The sequence below is a fragment of the Euprymna scolopes genome, chromosome 22, assembly GCF_053919585.1.
Source record: "Euprymna scolopes isolate OS-2025 chromosome 22, ASM5391958v1, whole genome shotgun sequence".
Classification (NCBI taxonomy): Eukaryota; Metazoa; Mollusca; class Cephalopoda; order Sepiida; family Sepiolidae; genus Euprymna; species Euprymna scolopes.
Genome location: NC_136503.1, coordinates 45,519,491 through 45,531,100, shown reverse-complemented (window position 1 = coordinate 45,531,100; position 11,610 = coordinate 45,519,491). Strand labels below are relative to the sequence as shown.

At 33.5% G+C, this 11,610-nt stretch overlaps 1 protein-coding gene across 5 annotated transcripts in view; it reads right to left on the bottom strand.

Annotated features, from left to right (window-relative positions):
- LOC145243394 (uncharacterized) overlaps positions 1-11,610 on the bottom strand; it is a 285,527-nt gene that overhangs the window by 8,257 nt on the left and 265,660 nt on the right. For all 5 annotated transcript variants that reach the window (XM_080106237.1, XM_080106238.1, XM_080106239.1 and 2 more), the window contains one exon: positions 4,829-6,298. In XM_080106237.1, the coding sequence (XP_079962363.1) occupies positions 4,829-6,298 (1,470 nt within the window). The remainder of the gene's footprint in view (positions 1-4,828; positions 6,299-11,610) is intronic.

Genomic DNA, 11,610 nt, shown 5'->3' with positions numbered 1-11,610 from the left:
TTCGGTATTAAATAACCTGAAAAGGGTTGATATACCATAAAACAAAAACAACCAACCAAACCCACACCTGAATGCAAGAATGGTAGATGCCTTTCCAGTGTGCTTGTTGAGTTCTACATCAAGAGATAGGTTGTCTGAGACTGTAGACCTGAGATATTGGAATTGATGGACTACGTCTAAGCACTGCCCATTTATAGTGATAATGGGAGATGATGGGGTTCTTTGGCTCATGACGTAGGTTTTCCTTAGGCCGATGGTGAGGCTGAATTCTTTACAAGCGTTGAAAAACTCGTCCATGAGTCTTTGAAATCCTTCTTCAGTGTGAGATGCTGCCACTGCATCATCAGTAAACAGTAGGAACTTGATGGTAACTTGTCTAAGCACTGCTAATGATGATGGAAGATAATGAGATAGCTTGCTTCATGATCTGGGTTTTCTTCAGGTGAGGCTGAATTCTTCACAAGTTGGAAAACCTGTCCATGAATCTTTGAAATCTTCAGTGTGAGATGCTACCATCACATCAGCAGCAAACTGTAGATCCCTGATGGTAATTTGCCTTACTTTGGTTCTGAACTGAAGGTGGTTGATGATGAAGATGCAGTCATCCAATCTGGAATGAAGGTAAACTCCGTCTTCTGATGAATTGAAAGCATGTCTCAGGAGCAGAGAAAAGAAAATGCCAAATAGCGTAGGGACAAGCACACATCCCTGTTTGACACCGCCTTTTACACCAAACTCAGCAAAGGTGTCTCCGTTGAATTGCACAGTGCTCAACATACCATCATGAAATGACTCTATAAGGTTCAGCAGTTTGGGAGGACAGCCACTGAAAAGCAGTATCTTTAATAGCCCATCTCTACTGACTAGGTCGAATGCTTTAGTAATGTCAACGAAGGCAAGTTACAATGGTCTGTCTTGTTCTCTGCAATTCTGGAGTTGGCATAATGAGAGGATCATGTCAATGGTGGAACATTAGGAGCGAAAGCCACACTGTGATTCAGGATATATTCTCTCAGCGAGAACTTGCGGTCTTATCAGAATGATGTGAGCAAACAGTTTGCCAAGAATACTCAGTAGCGAGATACCCCTGCGATCCCCTTTATTCTTGTATAATGTGGCTATATTTACATTTCTTATGTCCTGGGAAACAGTGCCTTCTTCCCAACAACATAACAATAATAGCTTGAGGATTGAGGAGAGAGGACTTGCCACTCTTGATCAATTTGCCTGAGATGGAATCAGTACCTGGAGTCTTCCCGGTGGGAGTTTGTCAATCGCCTACAAGACATCATCGATGGTAGGTGGTATGTCCAGCTCATTTAATTGTGCATAGTGTGGGATGCTATCGAGGACGATCTGGTTTATTTTGTTTTCTGTTGAATAGAGCTCAGAGTAGTGTTCCAGTTCCACCCATCTGTCAAGTTGTTTAGATTTGTCTGTAAAAACTTTTCCTGCCTTGGACTTCAGAGTTTTTATAGCGCTTGGACTGATTGCTTTCTAAGAAAGCCGTCATATATTGCCTTTATTTATATAGCAGATAGTAAACATAAATTATTTCTTAATTATTTCACACATTAAAATTTTACTAGTATTTAATTCCCTATCATTTGTCTGCAAAAAGATGAAATAATGAACTACCTGGTAAGTAACCAATTTTATAAAGTAAAATGTACAATTGTTTTCTTAATGTTTTGTAACAATACAGACGAAAATTTCTCGCTTAGTGTAGAAAACATCTTAAGTCGATGTAGGCCATATATACTTTTTTATGTATATATGTCTGTCTTTTTTTTTTTCTCTCTCTCTCTGTAAAATTCAATGTTTGTATGTTATAGAAATCAATATGTTAACAGTGAAAACATAATATAAAAGTAAAAAAAAAAAAATTAAATAAATTTATCAAATCATCAATGGGAAAAGTCGAATTACTTGTTCTAAATTCAGACATTTTTTTTTAGATACAGTGGAACCTTTAGATACGAAAGACTGCTTACGGAATTCTCAACTTACGAAACGCGATGTGAAAATTTTTTTGTCCCTGCATAGGAAAAAAAATTCAAGATACGAAAGATATGAGTGACAGAAAGGCAATTTTCAGACAGTTAATTCTTTGAAAATTTTTAAAAAATCGGGGTTTCATTCGATTAAAAAAAATTTGTTTGTAATTTCCTGGAAATGCTTGTATTGTTTTTTTTTTTAATCTGGAAAACATTTTTCCTTCGACTTGAATTTATTTATTTTTCTTACTTACCCACTCATAAATTATAATTATTTGGAAAATAAAAAAAGTTTATGTAAACATTACAATAAACATTTGAAGAATATAGATTGAGGAAAAAGTTTCTGTTTTAATTTTTATCATACACCCTGGGAAATTTTTGTAAAGTGTAGGCGAGTTTGTTATTATTTTATTAGAAATCATAAATTAACTGTAAAAAAATAAAATAATCCATTTCGTGTTTCGTGTTTCGTAAAGTTAAGTGTTAAGTGACGATAATCTATTATATAAATATCACCTGTCTGTTTAAATGTATGTATGTATGTATATTTGTATCTCTGCCTAAAACTTTCGACAGAGGCTACGGATTTTCACAAGATCGGCATCATTTTTAAGCTCGTCGTCTCGGACGACAAATATCGAAAAATTGGACAAAAACATTAATCCTTCACTCTGAACTGGGCAGTTTTCTACAAGGAGGGGTCGATTTTTTGCGAGCCATTTTTGCAAGTCATCGTATCGGTTGGATTGACTTTGCCTAATTTTAGTGTTCCGAACTTCCGGTCGCGTCATGGAGTAGCAATAAGACGTCAGATTTTCTTTCACTTTCTTTTCTGCCTTCGCGTTATGGGTTCGAGCCTTAAAAACTAAAAAAAAATTAAAAATTAATTTCAAGTGTTTTGTAAAGTTCGGACATTGCCTCACTCGAAAGGTAAGATTCCACATTTCCGTATTAAAATTAAAAAAAATTATTATTGCATTATTAAAATTAAAAACAAATTATTATTGCATTATTAAAATTTAAAAAAATTATTATTGCATTATTAAAATTAAAAAAAAATTATTATTGCATTATTAAAATTAAAAAAAAAAATATTATTGCATTATATCTACTTTATTAACAAGTATTAACGGTTTAGTTAGATACTATTTAGCTCTTATTCCATTCAGGTTTTATCCTTATTATAAAATTTAATCAGTGTTTTCATAAGGCTCGGAACGGATTAGACGATTTACGTGCAAAACTTCTTTCAAGATACGAAAATTTCAAGACACGAATGTCAAGTAGGAACCAATTAATTTCGTATCTAGAGGTTCCATTGTACTTTAATATACCTTTTAAGGTGTTACTGACGATTAGCACTTTAAAACCATAGTTAGAAACATCGGGTTTGTATTACTGTACACATAGATTCGAAAAAGTTGTAAAAAAACAAATATATAACAAATAAATGTTATCAAAGGCATGATAAGTTACTTTTCTACCAAACTGGATACATTTTTTGTGTTTTTATTCAATGTAACATATTTATTCAGCTCGAAAAACATGCAGTGTTTACCGATGTATTGGAAAATTCCAAATGGCGGCCGACTCTCTCTTAAACAGGGTAAGTTCGGGAAAAGGTCTTATAAATAATATACTAGACAAAATACTATTAAAAAACACCGAATATATGTCAACCTATGTCACGGTAATATATATTGAGCGAATTTCTAACAGTATTTTGTCTAGTTTATTATTTATAAGACCTTTTCCCGAACTTACCGTGTTTAAGAGAGAGTCGGCCGCCATTTTGAATTTTCCAATACATCGGTAAACACTGCATGTTTTTCAAGCTGAATAAACATGTTAAATTGAATAAAAGCACGTGAATTATATCCAGTTTGGTAGAAAAGTAACTTATCTTGCCTTTGATAACATTTATTTGTTATATATTTGTTTTTTGACAACTTTTTCGAATCTATCTGTACAGTAATACAAACCCGAAACATTATTTACAAGACTTGTTGTTGCTTTCGGTTAAGTACGTGGTTGTTAGAATTGGTCTTGGGGTTACAAGTGATTGTCACGATTAATTTAGTGGTTTCGTATTTTTGGATGTGTGTGTTCGTTTTCGTATTTCATAGTTAGTTACAACTTACATTGAAATAAACTAAATTAAATTTTGAGTTTTAACTAAGAATTAAAAATAATTAAAATAATATTTCACAAGAATTTTAATTTAAATTGACGCTTAATATATATCTGAGGGTGGATAGCTCCGTATGAGCATTTTTGTTGGTAAAAAAAAAAGTTACGGGTATTTTCTTATGATTCTATTTTAATTTTAAATAAATTTTCATCGTTTTATTAAAATTCTCGTTAAATGAACAAATCTCTTAAAAAAGATTTGGCCTAAAAAGTCAGAAAAAAGAAAAAAAAAAAACGCAAAAGTCTTCTTCTTTTTTTTTTTTTTTTGGCATCCAAAAACTATAAAAACGTATTTCGTTTCATATATCCGGATTTCGCATTTTTAATATCCCAAGTAACGTCAGCTTCGGGCACCCATGTTTTGTATTCAACCTACGATTGTCAAGATTGCCTTTAAAGTTTTAAACATTGATGGATTGCGTACTTAATGTCTATGAATTTCATCATTCTGTGTTCACTTTCAAATTTCAATCAATAACAAACTTATACGATTTTCAGCAAAATGTAAACAAACATTAATAGCACGTGAACCCGTTGAGATACGGTTATTGTCGCTAGTAAAGCATAATTTTTATAACTGTTTTTCATACGCCATCAATCAGCGTTTCTCTAATTAAATAAATATTTGTTTTACTTACCCGTCGACGAAAGATTCAACTGTCTCAAAGTATTGTTGTGTTCCAGAGCGTTCCCCAACATGCAAGCGCCTTCATTGCCAATCGGATTCAACCGGACATCTAAGACAGTTAAACTGTTATTTTTTTGTAACGGAATTGACAGTATTCCAATATCGGAACTGGTCAGTTGTGTTTTCCCCAAACACAATTCCAAAATGCAGTTGTATGTCCGCAACACATCAGCAAGAACCTTGGTGCGATCTCCTTTCAGATTATGACCTAAAATGCTGACCGTCATCATTGGAAGAAGCGAAGATTTCTCATCTTGTCCACAAGTGTTGTGTAACGAACCCTCTGTCGCAGAAGAGGTCGAGATTTGGGAAAAGCGAGTGTCAGGCGGTCGCAGTCCAATACCTCGCTTCCCATTTAATGTTTTTATACGATCCAACTCAATTATTGGCTTCAGAAGATGTGCAGCCTCATCATAAAATCCGACATCAAATTTCATGGTCTTCTCCTCGGCCAGGATATTATTCTCCTCATCATCCATGGCATTGATCTCCGATATCATGAATGAGATTTTGGTCATGGCATCCAGCATTTCAGACACATCCTGGTAAGAGTCTGTGTTCCGCAGCACCTGGCAAAATGCTGCAAACTGTTGGTCATCTCCTCTGGACACTGTGGTGATGAGGCTCTCACACACTAATCGGTGATCAGGATGACCGCGGAAGGCTTGCAAGTCGCCACTTGTAATAACGTGTTTGTTATACATCTCTTCGATGAGCTCAGTTGGTTTCAGCCGTTGGCATAGCAATTCAGACAAGCAGTTAAGAACAGCACTCTGCTTGGTGATTGCTTCGCGTTGCCGATGCGTTTGACCTGACGTATCCATCTTGATTCTCATCGGATTACCGTTTGCTGAATACTTAATGCTTTTTCCTTCAGATTTAGTTTTAGTGGTCACATCAGGCTCCACCTTATTGACAGATTCTGCCCCCTCATCTTTGATGCAATACAGAGACCTCTTTTGGGTGGTTTCCGTTAGAAATTTTCCATTCTCGATATTAATTGGAAACTTTATAAACTCTTCATCTTTTGAGTTCCGTTTGTTGGGACTCATAACAAATGAATTCCGTGATGAGGTTAGAGCCTGCGTATTGCGATGATTGATGGAGGAAGAACGCATCAGAAAAAGTCGAGGCGGTTTTGGTGGCGGCTTCACTGACTGAGATCTTCGAAGAGCGTTTGTGTCAAGGACGTCAGGCAAGTCTTCAAGCAAGTCATCCTCTTCTTCTCCATGAGAGTTTCTGCTCGGTTCCTTCACGATGCATTCACGTCGACTGCGTCCATCAGAGTGTCCAGCTAGCAAGCCGTCTGAAATCTCGACTCTGTCTCCATATTTTTTGTTGCTCGAATTGTGGCGTTTGGACGACAAACGCCGCCAGAATTTCCAGGGAGGAACATGTTCTGTCGGAGTGGAACCACGTTCTGAAAAGAATAATATATGGAGAGGTCATAAGCTGATAAGAAGATTGAACAAAAAAGATGTAAATATTATTCATGACATGTATTAATAATTAATAGCATATTAATAATAATTAAGAACATGCATTAATAATAATAAATAACATGTATTAATAATAATTAATAACATGTATTAATAATTAATAGCATATTAATAATAATTAATAACATGTATTAATAATAATTAATAACATGTATTAATAATAATTAATAACATGTATTAATAATAATTAATAACATGCATCAATAATAATTAATAACATGTATTAATAATAATTATTAATAACATGTATTAATAATAATTATTAATAACATGTATTAATAATAATTAATAACATGTATTAATAATTAATAGCATATTAATAATAATTAAGAACATGTATTAATAATAATTAATAACATATATTAATAATAATTAATAACATGTATTAATAATAATTAATAACATATATTAATAATAATTAATAACATATATTAATAATGATTAATAACATATATTAATAATAATTAATAACATTAATAATAATTCATAACATATTAATAATAATTAATAACATATTAATAATAATCCATAACATATTAATAATAATTCATAACATAACACAACTATTATATAATATTTTTTATTGGAATCCTTTGGGTATTTATTTATTTATTTATTTGCAGATTGTTATCCTCATCCCCATAGCTGTTATTGTTTTACCACGTTTCGGCCAACTTATCCTCTGGCTTTGTTCAGGTGATTAACCGTGACAATAAAAATACTGAGTGTCTTAACCGTATCCCCAATAATTCCTGTTTTCTATAGTTCTTGTTGTCTCACCACGTTTTTGACAACTAATCCTCTGGTTTGCTTTGGGTAGGATTGAAATTGCTATCTTCAGGCAGTTCTCACCTGGAACCGGAGAGATTCAACGCCTCTATCCACTTCGATATGGTCCCTGAAGAAAGGTAGAAGATGAGTCGGTCGAAACGTGTTGAAACAAGAACAACTATGAAGATGAGGATAACAGTCCATGCACAAATAAATAAATAACACAAGTGCATATGAAGCTGATATAAAGATAAACAAAAAGGATGCAAATATTATTAATAATAATATTTCCAATAACCCAAGCAACAGATTAAAGTCGATAGATAAATCCTTGTAGACTAAAGAAAGTTTTATTTTCGTCCCAATAAAAAGTGCTTTTTTGGAAGTTGGACTTTGTATCTAAGTCTGCCATTGTGTGGAGGCAATTAAATAGAGACTGGCAACGTCTCATCTGTGAAAAAAAAAAAGGGTTGTCAAAAAATGAAGAGCTCATTCCACCATTAGAGTGCTCTGTGTAGCATCTTCTCAGATGTCACAGTAGTATACCAACTTATGACGCATTTGGCTCTTATATAAGTAGAGGATTACAACAGAAGACATGTGTTTACTGGATCAGTGGAATGATCCAACTATTTTATCAGCGACTTTAGCAACAGATTGGATACAAGTCTTCCATTTTAAATCTGGAATGGTTTGAAACTCTATAAAAGTACACTTATTCTGACAGTAAGTCTACAAATGTAAGTATAAATTGTAAGAAAAAACTAACTTATTTATAAATTAACCTGCATTTCTTTAAAATGACTATAAATCGAAATTTCTATTTCTGAATTTTTTTTTTTTTTTAGCTGAGAATTGGTAATTTGTATTATTTGGATTATTCGGATTATTGTTCTCATCTCAAGTGTTATTCTCACAGTGTTTCGGTCAATTTAACCTCTGACCTTTGCCAGGTGCAGCATGTCAAACTCGGGAATCTTTCTGAAGAAGAAAGTAAAGCTCTTTTTTATTAGTGGTAATAAAACAAGTTCTTATTGTGACTGTCTTACAACGAAAGGGGCTGAAGAGAATAAAAGAGATCACAAGATTTGCAAAGTTGATTTCCTACTCTGTCAAGGCAAGAAGGAGTAGTCTGTGTGCCCCCCCCCCCCGATGTGGCAGTAGTACTCTATCTTAGAATGTATCTAACTTTTATTTAAGTAGATGATTGTATCAAGACTTGGGCATTTTCTAAAATGGTAGAATGATCCAACTATTTTCCGAGCAACCTTAGAAATAAATTTGGATTTGAGTCTTATATTTTAAATCTGAAGGGAAAGTCAATACTAGGAGCTTGTCAAAACAATGGACTTCATCAAGGTGAGAGTCATTGATTTCAACTGTGGTAAAACCCAAAATGGAGGAGTTTCCTCTTCTTAGTAATAAAAAGCTCTCAAACTAGTAATTGGTTTTGTATTATCTAAGTTCAAGGAAGCATGTAGAAACCCTAATTAAAAAAAAAAAATCAAAATTGTCTTCAATTTAATTGAATTATTTAAGAAACAAAATGAAACAATAACAAACAAACAAAAAAAAAATATTTGAAACCCAATTATATGAAAAGTTGAAAAAATAATCAATAAATCCAATAAAAACATTGATCAAATAAAAATTATATTTGGGTGTGAAACAAAATTGATTCCCAAAAAGACACACAATTTGTATTATTTTTTTGTGAAAGATGACGAGTGAGTAAAATAAATTATAAAGAAATTTGGAGGATTAAAAAGAAAACTTGTTCAAATTGACTTTCTTTAGTCAATCGATTGTGAAATTACAGCTATTGAACACATGTACCAGACGTTGGCTGTGTTTATTCAAACAAATTACTCATGACGTGTTCATTTTAAAAGTAGCAGGTTGCAGAAAAATTTGAAACAAAAAAAAAATATATATATATACAAGCTTTTTTTTATACAAAATTTCTCAAGAATTTGAACTCATCAGTTTCTTTTGCCAAGAAAAATATGTAGACTTTATGAAAACAACAAAATATTTGTATTAAAAAATATCATAAAGAAAATCAATTACATTTTAAAATTGCTCCACCCAAAATGTTTTCGTAGGAGACGATGGTCCACAAATCGTCATCATCATCAAAGTGACAGTGGCCAATTGGTTAACAACACAGAATGACAACCTAGTTGTACCAAGATCAAATTCATTTCATTCCACAGAAGCACTTTCACTTAGGAATGTTGGTGACCTTCACATGATTCCCTCCCCCCCCCGTAAGTTTCCGATGTCTTTCTAGAAAGAATTCTAACTAGAAAGATATCAGAGAAACGGATGCCAACAATAATCTTCTGATTTATACGAAATGAATGATGCTCAAGAACAACAACAATGATGATGATGATCATCATCTGTTTTACATGTCGGCATGTGTTGGACGACTTTTAGAAATTGACTTCTATATTAAGCTATCTCTGGCCAAGTCTTTAATTATCTCTCAAGTTCATTCTTATCATTTCTTCATATGCTTTCATTCCTCTGTTAATGGAATCTGCTACCTCAACTATTTTACATTTACTAACTCAAAACTCTTATTCATACTATTCAATGCGACCAAACCAATGAAGTCTCCTCTTCTATACTATCCAGATTTAATCTCTCTCTCTGAGGTCATCGGTCCCAAGCATGTCTTTAAAACTCAGATTACACCTACATTATCTCTCCATGCAACATGTATCTTTAACACTCACTGGCCAACATTCCGTATTTAAGAAAATTTGTTAAGTCAAAATTTTCAAAAAATGATTTTGTGTAGTGGCCTATGTATCTAATCCATAGCCCTTGAGCCCCTGGAGGGGCATAGGCCATCTACAACTTTTTGTAGATGTTTTTGTAGTGAGGAGTTCTTTTTACAGGATGAGGATGATGGCTCCACGCCCAACCTTCCCAGAAGGTACATACAGCGCCTAGCCTTCCCAAATAGTCATCCATCTGGTACTGGCCAGGCTCAACGTTGCTTAACTTCGGTGATCTGTCGAGAACCAGTGTATCAACGTGATTGTGCCGTACCTACGTATCTAATAATAAACATATATTTTTTAAAAATTTGTTACAAGCAGGTGACCCGTTTTCTTCATATATATAAAAATGAGAGTGTGTTTGTGTGAGGACACTTCTCAACCTATATACTCAACGAATTTTTGGTCTACAAACTTAAAATTTTGTATATAAAGTATTCAAGCACGTGGAAAACTTTTTAATCGGTTTTCATCCAGAAAAAAGTGCTATCAAGGGCTCAAAATGAAAAAAAAAATGGTATGTGGGGGTCATCGAATGTTTATCTGTTTGTCAGCTGTTTTATAACTGCGCATGAAACATGACAGCTTCTTTATATTAAGTACTAGCGGGGGTACCCGGCGTTGCCCGAGTGTTTGTTTCCGGGACGGGGGGGGGGGAGTTTTAAAAAATGTTATGGTAGGTAAGTAGGAAGGATCAAACCCGGAGTCATGAGTAAAAGTAGGAAAATAAAGTGTGAAAAAAAAACAAAAAAACAAACATCTGCAACGTTAACAGTTCGGCCACCAAGAAAAGTCCATTCCAGTTGTTTAGGAAAAAAAAAAAAAAAAAACGACTACGGTAGGTCGGCGCGAACGTGAAAATATAATGTGAATTGTCCAGCACGCTAACCACTACGCCACAGAGCACTGCAGCTTAGTTTAGTGATTTTAAATAACTTCACATGAAAGAACTACGAAGCCAAACCGGTGTTCTCTTCTCAACTGTTCCTTGTGAACGATCCCCAAACGGTGTTAAGTGGTGGCAGGGGGAGGAGGAATTTATTAGAGAGAAAATATTTTACCACTTCCATTGATCTTAACCGATTTTGGCCGTAACTTTTCAGCAGAAAAAGTATAGAAATCTAAGATTATCGAGGAATTTGAGAAATAATAAGCCTATAACACACCTCAGATATTGTTCTGCCGTTTGTGCATATTATATTTGCATGAAATATCTTGATTTTTAATCCTATTAATGTCAAAATCAGACGGGAAAAAATGAGTTCATTTTATTTATTTAGATAAGTAGGTTTGAAGACACTTTGTAAACATCTGTGAAGCTAGTCTAATGGTTATCGTACTTGACTCACTGTCTTTCAGTTTTGGTTTCGATCTCAACTAGAGAAATTTTTTTTTTTACTTATAAGAAGTGAACGATTCGAATAAAATATAATACTCGCAGGCACATGTCTCAGTCTCTGTATTTATTAAAATATAATACGTATATTTTAGGACTGGACAGCGTTTTGAACAAACAGACACTAGCAACGAAAACTGTCCAATAATGTAACCACATATGACTAAAATAATTTTTGTCTATTATGGATGTGAAATATCTCACAGGTTCTTGAATTTGAAATAATATTAAATTATAATACTAAAATAGCTACAACCACTATCAACAATTTCTC